The sequence below is a fragment of the Alligator mississippiensis genome, chromosome 10, assembly GCF_030867095.1.
Source record: "Alligator mississippiensis isolate rAllMis1 chromosome 10, rAllMis1, whole genome shotgun sequence".
Lineage (NCBI taxonomy): Eukaryota > Metazoa > Chordata > Crocodylia > Alligatoridae > Alligator > Alligator mississippiensis.
The window spans coordinates 57,359,683-57,375,156 of NC_081833.1; the positions used below are offsets into that span (position 1 = coordinate 57,359,683).

The 15,474-nt window shown below is 45.1% G+C and overlaps 1 protein-coding gene across 2 annotated transcripts; it reads left to right on the forward strand.

Annotated features, from left to right (window-relative positions):
- The first annotated feature begins 4,174 nt into the window (after positions 1-4,174).
- On the forward strand, positions 4,175-15,108 carry PLEKHF1 (pleckstrin homology and FYVE domain containing 1). 2 transcript variants are annotated; one of them, XM_006269838.4, is made up of 2 exons: positions 4,175-4,356; positions 12,349-15,108. In XM_006269838.4, the coding sequence occupies exon 2, from the start codon at positions 12,360-12,362 to the stop codon at positions 13,176-13,178; it is 819 nt and encodes a 272-aa protein (XP_006269900.1). In that variant the 5' UTR covers positions 4,175-4,356; positions 12,349-12,359; the 3' UTR covers positions 13,179-15,108. The 2 variants fall into 2 exon arrangements, with proteins under 2 accessions (XP_006269900.1, XP_019348508.1); XM_019492963.2 differs by lacking the exon at positions 4,175-4,356 and adding an exon at positions 4,379-4,515.
- The last annotated feature ends 366 nt before the right edge of the window (positions 15,109-15,474 follow it).

Consider the following 15,474-nt stretch of genomic DNA (forward strand, 5'->3'; position numbering starts at 1 on the left):
AAGTTCACTTAATGTCAAAGGCACTTCACCTTTTACCATAGGGGGAAACAATAACTACTTTTAGGCACTGCAATGAGACAAGTAAATGACAGAAGTGCAAATTCTAAAAGCTGAGCCAGTTCTCAACATGAGTCTTTCTTTTGAGTCCAATAGCAGGTCAGGGTGGTGTGGTATAAAGACTTTTACTGACCCTTTTTAGGAATAATCTGTATAATTTACATGCTGGTTTATCAAACATGGGTAACTCATGCTAATAAAGTTTATATCACATTCTACCTTCAAGTATAGACAGGAATATAATATACCCTCTAATGATATATTTACTTAATCCAGTACATATACTGTCTATTAGAGATCTTACAACCACAGCATCTCTAAAGTTTTAAGCATATTAACTGAACATTTGCACTCAGTTTGTTCACAACAGTTTTATAAAATATCTGGCTTTTTACAGCCACAAGGAACGCACACCTTGCTCAAAACTTACCAGATGTTTTTGCTAACATTACAGTCTCATCCTTTTCCTGCTGGCTGCTCTAGTAACTTTGCCAACAGAAGATAATAAAGACCCATTTTCTCCCCTGCAGAGCTTACCTTTGGCTGACTCAGCCTGAACAGCTGCATATTTCCTTCTCTTGCTTTGAAATTACTGTATCCCACTTAGGCTGAAGATTTCAGCTACTGAAAAACTACTGTTTTTGAAGAAGATGCCACAGGCAATAGATTAAGCAGAGGCAAATACAATCAGATAAAGTGACTTTAAAAACCTGGTACTTCAAGCTGAGGGTTTCCTGACTGAACTTTTGAAACCCGAAGAGAAAAGAAACCCCCATCAGTTCAATAACCCATATGTCAGGTGGCCACTAGGATCATTTCCTTAACTGTAAGATTATTTTTCCGCTGAATTCTCAAACCAAGATGAAAAGGCCAGTTCTCAACTGACTAGTTAAAAGACAAGTGATGGCACACACTTTTTAGAGAAAGGGGTCTCCTTTAAATTTGTACAGCAGTTGGCTGACCTGTTCTACTTTGAACTGAGGATGGAGAGAACTATAATCCTGTTACCATGTTCAGCCAACCCAAACGTTAGATTTTCTCAACAGCAAACTGCATTAAACTAAGTATTAAATTTGAATGCAAGGAGACCTTTCCAATTTTGTAGGACTGTTTTAAATCAGTTTAAGATCTTGTTATATGAGTTCATCATTAAACAATGCATTTACACTCATTCCTATAACACATGAGTGAGGCAAATAAAAAAAAAAATTAGTTGCCTACCAGCCGTAGCTTAAAGAATTCTGTTTTATTCAGTGTTCCTCTGTATTTGATCTCTATCCTTAGCATGTCTCACCAACAGCACAGGAAAAAGAGTGTTGCAATAAAACTACAGAATCAAGATGAAAATGTCCACTCAACACAACAACCTGTTCTCGGCTACTATAAGCCAAGCCTTCTTCCCTCTGTAATTCCCACCTTTTAAAAACTACATCTGCACTTTAGAGACCCAGTCTACTAACCCTTACTAACACCACAGAAATGGGTTTAATCTATATGCGTGATTAATCCACTTACAAAATTCAGAAGCAGCAGTGGAGTATGAAGCATCAAAAAAACACCCTTGGACAAAACCAATCTTTGCAAGTTCCTATGATTGGGCAAATGTTTTAGCTCTCAAATATACAAACTGAGCTAAAACGTAAACTGAGCTACTGTCTTTTTTGTTACTAGAGATAGTGAAAACCTGGAAAAGAAACATTATTAATATCTTGACAGATCTATCAGTTCTCATTAAAAATGAAACAATATTATGGATAGTGAGCGTGAGCAAGTCTCTCAATTATAGAACAGAGTAGGCTCCTACAATCCCTGAGGACCCTATGGAGAACTGTATGAAAATCTACATTTTCTGACATTGCCAATAAATTTTAGGTACCTCTATTTTAGTGTGCTTGACTGGTTAAAGAGCCTGGATATCAGAACATCCACTGCTGAACATCAGGGATTTCAGACAGAATTGTAAGCACTCTAAAAATCAAAGTGTATGTGTCAAAACAAGGTACCCAGCTTTTGTGGCCTCTGTTCGGAATTTTTACCCAAACCTTCATTGACAAAGAGTAGTTCACACTGATTATAAGCAAATCCTCATCAAATGGTATCACTGACAGTTCTGAAGAAGATGCTATACAAACCTTCTAGATGCAGAGCTATAGCTGCAAGATATACCCTTAAGAAGGGTGTAAATTGAATATACATGAGAATGTGTTCTTTTTTTCTTGGTTGTGCTTTTCAGTAGTTTCTAATATTCTTTTCAGCTTATGCCAAAGCACTGTGACTCTGATAGTTATACCATTTTGCTCACTTTATATGGCTCTATGACAAGAGGAACATCCTCCAAGCTCTGATCTGGACATCCAGTAGGCTTTCAGGGTTCAGAAAGGGTTCCAAAGTATGTTCTGAACTGATGGGGCATGCATCATGTATGACCACCAGTGAACATCTATGAACATCACAAGATTACACATCACCAGATTACAAAAGTATGACCTTCATTTTTCCTATTGGATTCACTGCATTGTCCACAATGGCTACTGCACTCAGATCAAGGACTGAAGGACTTCTATATACAATGCATACTATATTGCAGATGTTATATGCCAGACAGCCACAATGCACAAAAGCAGTCAATCAAATTTAACTTCTTTAACAAAGACACTTCTGGGATAGATCAGTTGCAAACAAAAGAATGGCCTTGATGTTGGGGTTCTCACCTGACAAATGCCATGAAAAACCTAAGTGAACGTAAGGCAAGATTACAAGAAACTATGAATTCATTTACAGTGGCAAATCCCTGTGCTCTTCCAGTCCATGAAAACATCTCCACCAGTCACAGCAGTACTGGCCACAACGCATCATGCATCGCAACCTTCTAAGAAGTTTCTACAAAAGCTTCACAGCCTCTTTCAGGTGGAGTATTTTAAAAACTGCAGCCATGATGTCATTCCATTGCAGAAGCGCACCGAGAAGTTAAATTATGTGGCATGATCCCTTTGGGGGTGGGGTTGGAGGGCAATAAAACTGATCTTAAGGTTTATTAAAAGCAATACTTGAAATCTGTTCTGGGCCACGTGTTAAGTGTCTGTCCCTCCTAACCACGTAGCCAGGAAGCGTTGCCAACAAGCCTAAGACCTTAACAGAGTGCTCTATGAGCAGTCAGGGCCTCTCCCCACCAAGGCACCCAGGAGTACAATGCAAACTGCTGTCTTCAGGTGCAGAAGAAGCAAACTTGCAGTTCTCTGGCTCTGACCACTTCCTAGTTTAATGGCAGGAATATCTGGAACAGCCTTGCAACAAAATGAGTTGATGCTTCCCCAGGCCCAGCCCACACCTAGGGGCTCTACTGGGTCCATCAGCCACACACACAGCCACAAGCCCTCCTTGGAAGCCCTCTGGGCAGTGATGCCAGGTGTATGGTAATTACCATACCTGTATAATAACTGTACGATATACAATCAATAATAGTATAAGTGCTCAAAACATATAATTTTTGAGGCAGCTAATTGATGCAACATCTTTAAAACCCAAGTCATACTCTGGGAGTTTTAACTGACTTTGGGGCTTGCTATCAGCACTTCCTTATGCTTGCTTGCCTCAACATAAAGAAATGCTTCCACTTTACTAACCCAGTTTTCACTCACTCACTGGACAGAGTGAGCTAGACTAGAGTGAGCAATATGAAGTAAAGGAGAAGGCTTGCATACTTATTTGCATATAGTTGTTCAGCAAATACGATCATTGTGAACTTGCAATACGATAATTTCATATTTAAGAAACACTGCCTCTGGGCTGCACGTGTGGCGGCCCCGGGCCGAGCAGGGGTTACAAGGGGCCACCCGCTGCCCGGGCTGGGGACGAGACTGAAGGGCAGGGGCCAGGGCCTCTCCTCGCGGGGCGGGCGAAGAGAGCGGCCACTAGACCCCCACAACCTCCCCGCCCTCGGGCCACAGTCTGCCCCTGCTCAGGGCGGCTCCCTGCCCGCAGCCCCGGTCCTGTCCCACTTCACTCAACTCCGTCCTAGGCTCCTACTCCTACTCCCGCTCCCTGATTGGTCAACGTGCCGAGAGGGGCGTGGCTAGTATGGAATGCTGAGTCTCAGCGTTCCAGAACCGGACGGTCCTGCTCGGGCCGGGACGCGCTGATTGGCTGAGCCGCGGCCCCCCCCGCCTTCTCCGGGGGAGAGAATGGAATGTTGCGGCGTCTGAGTTCCAGCGCGGGGCGGCGGCGGCGGCTGCAGCCCCGGGCCGTCTCGGAGCCCCGGGCGGGGAGCGGCCGAAGAGAGGATCCGGGGACGAGCACCAGGTAAAGCTGCTGCGCCTGCCGCGGGCCAGCGCCAAGGGTCGGGTCCTTCCTTGCACGAGGCGGCTCTCAGTTGCCGGCGGGCTCCCCCGAACGCGGGGCACAAGCGGCAGCCAGCGCCGGGTTCCTGCAGCCGCGGGACGCACAAGGCAGTGGGTGGAGGTCAGTGCGCCCGGCCTGCGAGCGAGCGCGAGCTCGGGAGGCCTCCCCGGTTCGCGCCGTCCTGTCGCTTGAGCTCTGTTAGAGCGGCCTGAGCTGAGCCGCGGGTTTGGACGTCTGGCCTTCGCCACAAGCCGTCAAGTGGTGAGGCGTCAGGGCGGGAGGGTGCTGGATTCTAAACACCAGCCCCGGACCACAGGCCCGGGAGGCAAGGTGAGCCGTCTGCAGCCAGGAGCAAACTCCGCTTGTTCTGGGCTTTCCACCTCCACTCCACCTGTCTTATCTAGACTGGAAGGTCTTGGTGGGGGCGGCCTCCCTCCCCTTGCTCTGTTATGCTAAGCCCGCTGAACAGTTGCAGCACAACTTCTGTAACTCCCGTGTCATTTGATGGCGGCAGTTCTCACCCTTTTCAAATGCACATAAGCAACAATCTGCCCATTTTGCAGAAGTCTAGTATTTGTGATGCACTTTAAGAGCCTTGGTTACCATCAGCCACGTGTATGCAAAGAAGAAGGTGAATCTCTCCATACCCAAGTGCGTTTCAGTATGAATTGCCTATCTCGAAGCTTTTTGCCATCTAAGGAATAGCACTCGTGTCGAGTGCGTTTTATGTGGTAAACTCTGTGCACTTCAGAACACAAATATTAGGAGAACAAAGTCTCTAAACTCAGGAAATCGGCATCAGAACTCAGCACATCTCTTGTGAGAGGCTTTGGTGTGACAGTCAGGAAACTGTTTCATTGCAGCGCTTTTTTTCTTTCAAAACTAGCTGTGCACCTAATTTGCCTGCACCATCCCTGGAATTACATGTGCAAATTGTATTTGCTCACACAACTGCATTTTGTTCTGTGTGGTTTTTATGAGCAGCTAATTTGTGCCTACAATCACACATTCACTTTTGCACAGGCAGTTACATGCATATAATTCTCTTAAAGAACATGCACCTTTAGCAGCCCGGGACTTAGTACCATACAAGGGCAGTTGTTTAGTACCAAGCGGAAACAAAAGCATGCCTGGGAGCAGCCTTCGCTTAATGCTCAGCTGCTCTTTCATACTTAAACCCAGTGGGGATTTACAGACTACACCTTCCTCTGCCTTTCTGCCAGCAAGACCCGCTCAAGAGAGCTGGGACATCTAACATGCAGTGGGTTGGCTACCACAAATTAGGTGCTCCCACACTCAGCGTTGTGAGTCTCCTTTCTAGATCTAACTTTCGGGGTACCCCAGCTGGGAAAACATACCCCAAGCCAACAAGCCCACATGAAAAAGTATGTGAGCTGCAGCATCCAAGGAAATGTTCCCCTAGGACTTATTCCACAGCACTTTAAAGGAACAGTTGCACACTAAGCTTAATTGACATATGCCAAGGAACCATCTCTTTAATATTTAAAATACAGTTGATTAAATACTGCAGTTCTTCAGTAAATGTCATCACTATTCATGAAATATGTTAACTGCATAATGCTGAACTGGAGCTAACTGAATACTACAATAGAAGAGCCATTTATCATGGTCTAGGGAAATTAAACTACTCTTCAGCTACACTTACTGTACTCATCTTGCTTTTGTTGTGCCTCTTTCTTTTACTTCCTCTCTGTGAATATACTCCTTTCTACTTTTCCCATCAGTTCTGCAGGTTGTTTAAGGTCTAGATCTGTAGGGAGAACATTTTTACCCTTAATGGCTGCTTGGAGTATTTGAAGTGTTCCGAAACCGGTTCCCAAAGGACAGGTAGCCCCACTATGTAGTTGGACTCTCCCTGTGTTTGTGTGTGCACATGCTCTGCAGTTCACTGATCAATCTTAGGAGGCAGATAGTGTCATATATTTATTTACTAACTTCTACAAATTCTCTGAAACACACTTTGGTATAAAACAGAATTAAAATAATATTCCCCCCCAATTAATTGGATGGATCAGAATTTATGTTTTTATATATTTTTTAATTTACTTATTGCTTTGTAATTTCTAATGTACAGGTTCTCACTGCAGTGGTGGGGCGGGGAATGTTAATTCCCAGAAGCCTGCTTTGTTTAGCAGTAAGAAAATCTCTAAACTCATGCAACACCTTCCATCCATACAGAAGACTAAATAGCGTTTTAAATTAATCACGTTACCAGAGTAAAATTGGTTTTGTTCCTAAGCAACCTACGCATCATCCATAAACCAAGTGTAATTTATGGTTCATCCAAGAAGTTTATGATGTGGTTACACTCCCTTCACTGAGCCTTTTACTCCTTAGGGAATAAGGAGAGAATAAATTTGTTGTCTTTCTGACCTGTTTGATTAGAGATTCATCTTTCAAACTGGGGTACCCAGCAAATTTCTAGAGGTTATATAAGAGGAAGGAATGGAGAGGCAGAAGGATAGAGAGGGGAACTATAAAAGGAGGGAAAGGTATTAAAAACTACTCCATGATATCCCAAGGTTGTTGGAAAGAGTGCAGTGCGATTATAGTGACATACAGTGGCATTTTTATTATCTATAACACGATCACATGGCAGTGTGACCAACTTAAAGAGGGGCACGTGACTTCAAACTGAATAAGACAAACGTTACCGTAGGTGCAGCTACCCACCGCAGAGATCATGGAGTACCAGGGAAATCTAACGAAACTCTTCTTCCTCCTACCCCAGCACTGGCAGTACTCCCAAAGGGAGTGTCATGATACATTTTTCTCTTTCCTTGAGCCAAAGTTCTGATTTCAGACAGCAGGTTGGGGCGCTCACTGTCTTAGTACACGATCATTCTGCACAGGAATAGAAAGCCAGATCAGAGCAGGACATGCTACAGGCAGTTCCTTTGTTTCTCTCTCATTTTGGAATTGAAAAAGATGCTTGTGTGCAATCTGATTTTTCCCTTTAGTCCATGCAACAGCATTCCCACATTTTCTTTACTGCATAAGAGCCAAACAAAGCATGATGGTTAAAATGTTCAAAGGACAAAAATCTGGTTGGACTTTCAGCCACACTTGGGGCGTGTCTGCAAGAGAGGTTTACTGCAGAGCTGCCTAATTAGCCTGGCAGTAAAGTCTTATAGTGTCTGCATGTACAGCACTATTAGGCCACAGTAAGCTAATTAGCTCCCCTGTAAGTTAGTACTTGTAAATACAAGTAATATCCTGCTGTGGTGTTCTTTACTGCGCAGCAACACATGTGTAGACACTGACAGAGCTCGCTGGGACATGAGGGCGCTTCAGTGTGGGGCTGCCTGCTAGCTAGCCCCATGTTGCAGCAGTCTCTTGCCCAGCCAGCCCCTCCGCAGCACGTTATGCTGGGTTGGAGCAGTCCTGGGCTGGCAAGCTGATGCTCTGGGCCCCTGCCAACTGAGACTGCTCCGATCCAGCTCAACACGCTGCAGTCACAGGCACATGTGTAAATGCAGTGCCTGGGAGCAATACATTCTGGCACAATGTGTGTCCGAGTTTATTGTGTCATAATTGCATGGATAGATGCGCCCCTAAATTCCTTAATTACTTTGGAGAAAGAGACTCTGGATGCTTTCAAAATTTTACTGGGGGTCTTGGCGTAGAAATCCTCCATCTGTAGTGTCAGTTCTCTGTCTTATTCAGGGGTAGGCAACCCCTGGCATGGCTACCAGAGGGTGGCACATGAAGGCATTTTGCTTGGCACATGCGCCTCCGGGCGGACGGTGGGGAAGAGGCCAGGGTTGCGCTGCCACGACAGGGCTCGGGCCCCTCACAGATCCCCCCCATCTGCCCCTGGCACACCAACGTCTTACAAGTCGAGGTTGCAGGTGTTCTTGGCACTCTGGTCAAAAACGTTGCAGGCCCCTGGTCTAGTTTATACTCACCTGTGCCCCTCCGCACACTTAGAAGTCTAGTCATGCTTCTGAAATACAGAGGGTTAGTCTACAAACTACAAAATACAGTAGTAGGAAAAGTGGAGACTCCACAGTCACAGAGAAATGCCTCCAAAGAAAATAACCATCCTTCCAGCGCGCGTGTGCGTGTGTGTAGGGGGGAGTGGAGGGGGAGGGGAAGGGGAGGGGGCGGGATGCCAGGGCATTGTGTTTGAACCCGGCTTCACCTTTATTAGCTGCTACATATTTACTGAATCAGTCTCAAAACACTCACTTGGCATGAATCTCAGACCCTTCCTGACAGATGTGAGGCTTATTTAACCCGTTTTTCAGGTGGGAATACAACCTGGAAGAGAAATGGCTAAAAGCAGGATCATGAACCTACCCAATTCTGCACTGATAATCCCCAAATTTATCTGCGGTACTGTGCTGGATCCCATATTCCTACACATGGCTCCACCCTGGTTTCATCCCCTCCTGTTTTCCTTTGATTTTCTATCATGCCTTGTCCCTCTCATCTCTCTCTCCTGTCCTAAGCTCCTGTTCCTATTAAGCTCAAACAGGACAATCCCTAACCTTGGCAAGACGCCAGCACTATAAAAACATATGTGCATTTAACCCAGGGCCATGTCAGGCCTTCCCTGTATGATTGTTCTCTAGTCTATTTATTGTCCTATTCCTCAATCAGTCAGAGAGGAAGAAAAAAAAATGTTTGCACAGAAGTTAAATCCTGACATCTCAGTGCCTGTAGCAAAACCCACTTAGGCTACCCTCTCATTCCATCTGACAAGCTAAGCAATGACACAGCTTCTTAACTCTCCCCAACACAAAGGGGATGCAGTTAATCCCCTACGGCAGCATTCAGAATGGTCTTGTTTGGAGCGAAAGGTCTGTGGCGCATTAATGAAGACCCCCACATACCTAATGACTCCCTTAGCTTTTAGAGGCTACTCTGAATCCTGTTCTAAAGCTACTTGTGACAGCCACTTGGAAACGTTGACTCCAGCAGTGATCTGGGGGAGAGCCCGGGGAGAATTTTATCTGCATTCTTAACGAGAGGCCGTTATTCTTCTATTCAGTTGTTTGCGCAGGGACCTGAGTTTGTACTTTGGAGAGCAAAAGGCATGGTCTGCTATAGTTTATCTTTCAGGGAAGTTTTCCAAGTCCAAATAAATTCCTTGCCAATTCCTTTAATGAGAGAGAGGGAATAAAAATCTCAGCCAGTTTCCTTCACCCCATTAATGTGTTGTAGAAGTTTGCACTGTAGTTGGTTATAAACTATACTGCACATTGATGAACAGAGGTTCTTAACACTGTCTGAATGCATTAAACATGCTGTGGTGTCTCATTCCTCTGAAAAAATCCATCCTGACACAACTAAGTCCCTAGGACCGTCTCCTGCTTCAGGGGAAGTCGCATGGTTGTTCTCTCGTGCCTCCTGTAGCTTGCCTTCGCCTTACCACATACAGGATCCTAGTAACTCTCAAAAGGTAACCAGTGTGGTCTTCTCATGATGAATAAGGAGTGAACAGATGCTTCCAAAGGGACAGGAGCATTTCCTGAGCATTTTGGAAAACATGGCTGCTTCCTTTAGGTTCTGAAATGGGAGCAGGACTTTTCTGAAAGCTTGACCCTGAGCGCCATGCAAACTCTACCAGGAATTCAACTCAGTCATAGAAGCATAGACTATGAGGGTTGGAAGGGACCTCAGGAGGTCATCTAGTCCAACCCCCTGCTCAAAGCAGGACCATTGCCAGCTAGATCATCCCAGCCAAGGCTTTGTCTAGCCGGGTCCTAAAAACCTCCAAGGACGGAGAGTCCACCATCTCTCTGGGCAACCTGTTCCAGTGCTTCACTACCCTTCTCATGAGAAAGTTTTTCCTAATATCTAACCTAAGTTTCCCTTGCTGCAACCTGAGGCCATTGCTCCTTGTTCTGTCATCAGCCACCACTGAAAATAGTCTAGACTCTAGCTCCATTCTCTTTTGAACCTCCCTTTAGGTTGTTGAAGGCTGCTATTAAATCCCCCCTCAGTCTTCTCTTCTGCAGGCTAAATAAGCCCAGTTCCCTTGGCCTCGTGTCATAAGTAACGTGCCCCAGTCCCCTAACCATTTTCACTGCCCTCTGCTGGACTCTCTCCAATGTGTCCACATCCTTTCTGTAGTGGGGGGCCCAACACTGGACACAGTACTCCAAATGTGGCCTCCCCAGTGCCAAATGGAGGGGAATAATCTCTTCCCTACATCTGCTGGCAGCACTCCTACTAATACAGCCCAGTACGCTGTTAGCCTTCTTCACGAGGGCACACTGTTGGCTCATCACAGTCTCCTTGCCCCGTTCTTAGATAAATGATTGCATTCAGCCATTCTCTTCATGCCCAGTAATTTTAAACAGGCTGCTTCTTGTCTAAACCATTTGACCAGCACACAGCAGCATCAGACAAGTGCTCTGGATGTGGTTGTGGTTTCTCTTAAAGCACACAGAGGCAAAAGGTATTACCTGAATGCAGGGTCCTCTGTACTGTTTGTCCAGAGCCACTGAAGCCAAGTAGTCGAAGGCCATGGGATATTTAGAGCTTCTGAGAACCAGTTCTTTAATGTAACAAGGAGTTTCCTATTGGCCATTGCCTGAACTGCTAACAGACTCGGGCTTGTGTGCACAGGATGAACTCTGAGCTACCTTGCTCTGAAAGGAAGTGGCTATGTTTCTCATGGACGTTATGCCCTAGACACAGAACCAGAGCAAGGAAGTGGCCCAGATGGGGGACATTAAAGAGCTACTTTCCTATCAGACCTACCTTTATACATTGAAAGGAGTGATGAGCAGGGGGTTAGTACTGTGGAGGTGGAGGGAGGAATGAATGTGCTGCGCTCTACTTCTCTTTAATACTGATTATAACATTTTCAGAACGATGTGTCTTGTACTGATAGAGCAGGAGAGATGGTTGGTGTAATGAATGCAGCTGTTGAGCTGTGTGGGCTTGTTTATTTTGAGGTTTTTGGTCTCCATCCACAGAGAGCTGCATCACAGGGGAAGATGAGGGCTCAGAACATGAGTGAACATGCACTTCACCTCCTCGGGATGCTGGCTGAATGCTGGCCACAACAGCTTTGGTCTCTGCAGGGACCTGATGGCTATTCCAGTAGTGTCCCTGATTTAAATGGACTTTATTCCAAATTCCCAAAGAAAGACAGTGCCTGTGAGCCGTCTCGGCCCAAAGGCCAAGGACTGAGTGAACCCACAGGCTGCGCTGACTTTCCACCACATTGGTCACTACACTAGCAAGGCTTTCAGTCTAATAATAGCAGGGAGTTCAGCCACTCTTGCATCATCATCCACAAGGGTGAGTGTAGATGCAGTGAGAAAAATGCTTGCAGTAGTAGCCTCCTTGCTCCAGTTGTCAGGAACAGGCTAAAAATCAGTAGAGATGCACCTGTGAATGTGACACCTTCCAGAGCAGGGAAGAGGGACAGGGGACGGGCAGGATGCTTTGGGAATGGGCCGCCTGGCCAAAGCATTTTAGTTTTGATGCCTGTCAGTCAAATACATTTCAGAAGCACAGTTGTCTTTTAAAGAGCATTACATAATGTTAGTCTAAGTTCACCGCACACTTTGTTGCAGTCGTACATATGTCAGTTTGGTTTTACCCATATAGTGATCCCAGTACAAGATAATGATCCCAGTAGGAATAAGTGATAGTGCTACACAGCACGTTTATGTCCAGTATACAACTGAATCCACAAGGGAAAGGCAAGGGGGGCAGGGGTTGAATCATTTAAATTACACAACTCCAACTATGCCAATTTGTTACAGGGCACGAGAGGTTCAGTGTTTCCTTCCGTAGAGTTTTCTTCAAAAGAAAAGGAAAGTCATGGTTAGGTATTGCTTCTACTGAAACTAGTCTGGAGAACTACTTACCTCTGTTTAAATGTGGTGATCAATTAGGAACCTATTCTTGATGCAGCTATATTTGCTGAACACAACTTTATAATTGTATTTTCCCTCCCTGCTTCAGTGTAGGCCAAGATGGTGGATCATCTGGCAAACACGGAGATTAACAGCCAACGCATTGCTACTGTGGAAAACTGCTTTGGGGCATCGGGACAGCCCTTAGCTGTGCCAGGAAGGGTCCTTCTCGGGGAGGGAATTTTGACCAAGGAATGCCGGAAGAAGCCCAAGCCTCGAATATTCTTCCTTTTCAATGATATCCTTGTGTATGGAAGCATAGTGATCAACAAAAGGAAGTACAACTCCCAGCACATCATACCCCTCGAAGACGTCACCTTGGAGACACTGCCAGACACCTTACAGATGAAGAACCGATGGATGATTAAGACTTCAAAGAAGTCCTTTGTGGTTTCTGCTGCCTCCCTCACAGAAAGGAAGGAATGGATCAGTCACCTGGAGGAGTGCATCCGGCACCTGCTGACAAAGACCGGGCGGCAGCCCTCTACTGAGCATGCTGCCCCCTGGATCCCTGACAAAGCGACCGATATTTGCATGCGCTGCACACAGACCAAGTTCTCTACCCTCACTCGCCGGCACCACTGTCGGAAATGCGGCTTTGTCGTGTGCGGGGATTGCTCCAAGCAGAAGTTCCTGATGCCACGGCTCTCCCCCAAGCCCCTGCGGGTCTGCAGCCTGTGCTACAGGCAGCTGATGGCAGAAGAGAAGAGGGAAGGAGGTGACCAGAGGCAGCCAGAGCAAATCCACTCTGCCAAGCCAAGGTACGAAGCTTCCAGCGGCGAAGACAGTGACAAATCTGACGACGACAAGGTGGACCAGTGGCCAGCAGATGCAGAGTTTTATACCTCAGTAGTATCTTGGTCGTCATTCCATAATTAACTGTTTCACTGTTAGTTTTTAGCCTTTGGTGCATATACAGAGCTCTCAGTATTTTAGCAGGGAGCATGCATGGGAGAGTGAAATTTTGGCCCCTATTTATGCTATTTTCTTTTTTCAGACAATTAAAAGACCTGATATTGTGCTTATTACAGTAGCAGGGCAGACAGCAGTGAGGCAGCATTGCCTAGAGTATGGAGCACTGGCTGCCACTGGTCTACCAATGGACCCTGGGCAACTCATTTTACCTTCCTGTGCCTTGGTTTTCCTCTGTATAAAGTCTATGTATATTGACCTCTTACATGCTTTGAGATCTGTTATTAGCAAGAGATACGAGACCCAAGCAGTGTTATGGTCTCAAATACACTACTCCCTTGGATGGGCCCTTTCGTGGTGGTTAGGGAGGCCAGCACCTTGTCTATGGAGAATGGGGAACTTCAGTTTCCAGGGCTGGCATTTTTCACGATCACTAAACCCATGTGAATCAATATATAACATACATATATAGTGTATGTCATGTATGGAGTCCTGGCTTGGTGGCTTTCAGTTAGACTGGTGCAATACCAGTAAGAAACCTGGGTTTGACTTTCACACATGGCCTTTAACTTCAGGAAAGTGGGGGTTTATGTAGCCCTAGCATAGATCCTGCTGACTTAATGTGAGCTACATTAGCACAGCATTGAGGAACTCAGCTCTCCCACCCCAGAGAGCAACAATTATGGGTAACGAGAGGGTAAAGGCTTATGTAATGGAGTGAGGTAAGAAAGAGGCTTCAGTAAGACACTGGCTCAACTCAGCAGGATCACCCCACCCATGCAGATCGCCTCTCTCCAGAGCTAATGACTCAACCAGATTTCAATATTAGTGGCATGGGGATTGAAGAGCTCCAGCCAGCTGGGTGATGTTGTAGCATAGGATTGCTGTGCTGAGAGGAAGTGGGATGGGTGTGTGACCAGGACAATATGGTCCTGTGAGGTTCTCCCACTGACCGTCAGAGTAAGGCCCCAATCCTGCAGACAGGCCTTAAAGTGCTTAATTTCAATCCCAAGCATTTCCATTCGTTTCAGAGTTAAGCATGCTTAAGTGTTTGAACAGTAGGAGCTGAAGGTTATATGTTCGACTAGATTTGAATATTGATATTCAAAAAGTCATCTCAAGTGAGAAGCTGCTTATTCTAGCATTCTATCATACTATCACGTGCAAGTAAAACACACTGAAAATTGGACAACCACAGTTGTATTGCAGCAGATAATCATACAACCAAAGATCAGCTACTGCCTATTTGGCATATCTTGTGTGCTTTATATTCTGACTCTGGAGGCAGAGTGTAAGTTGAGCATTACGTGTAACATCATAATCAGTTTTCCTTAATGTAATCCAATCTAAATACTGCATCGCACACCAAATGTTATCAGGTTGGTTTGGGGGTGGTTTTTTTTAACTAGTAATTTGTCTCATTTTTATATTTTCCTTCTTTGTAAACTGCCAACATCTAGCCAGTTTGTACTATTCAGTTGAGTGAATAAAGAAATGGCCAATAAGAAAAAACATGCAGAAGTGATTAAAAGTGTGCTGTTTTAAATCAAAACAAAATATCTCAGGCAAATAGCGACTCAGATGCTTTCATGTCCAGTCTAGCACAAGTTCAGCAACAACTCTTCATGTGCTTGTTATTCTGGCTGTTTATTTACTACCCAAAAGTGAATATTAGCACAAAAAAGCCAAGTCTGCTGCTTCCTTTCTGTTTATTCCATTCTTTTGTCTGACTAAGTTTTCCCAAGTCTCTTGCAATCCGTTGCAGCCGTCTATGCTAATTGAAATGGTATTTTCCGGTGGGGACACAGTGGAGAATGGGCCAAGAAACCTCATGACCAAAAACAGATGTTTCTGGTTTTTCATGTAATAAAAGAACTTTGAGTCCTGTTTTTTTCCATCCCTCGAGTTCCTGGTCATAATTACAAACAGCAATGATTGTATTTCTGATGCCTCCCACCCACAAGGAGGGTGTATGGGCTACACAAACAAAGTACAACTGTAAAAATAAGCAGTCCTTAAAATGAATCTCCCAAAGCCAAGAAGAGTGCAGTCATTAAATCAAAATTCCATAATGTAAATATAATTTGTCACTCACAGGTTTTTCCTAATTATTGCCTCAGAGATTAACTCTGGTTTTAATTGATCTTTTTGCCCCTGGGAGATAAGTTTTCCTCCCATGTATGCAGATATGATGCAGTTAACAGGACTTCATCTATGAATGGATTTTACACCCTTTTGTGTGAAGGTTGGTCCCACTGAAACA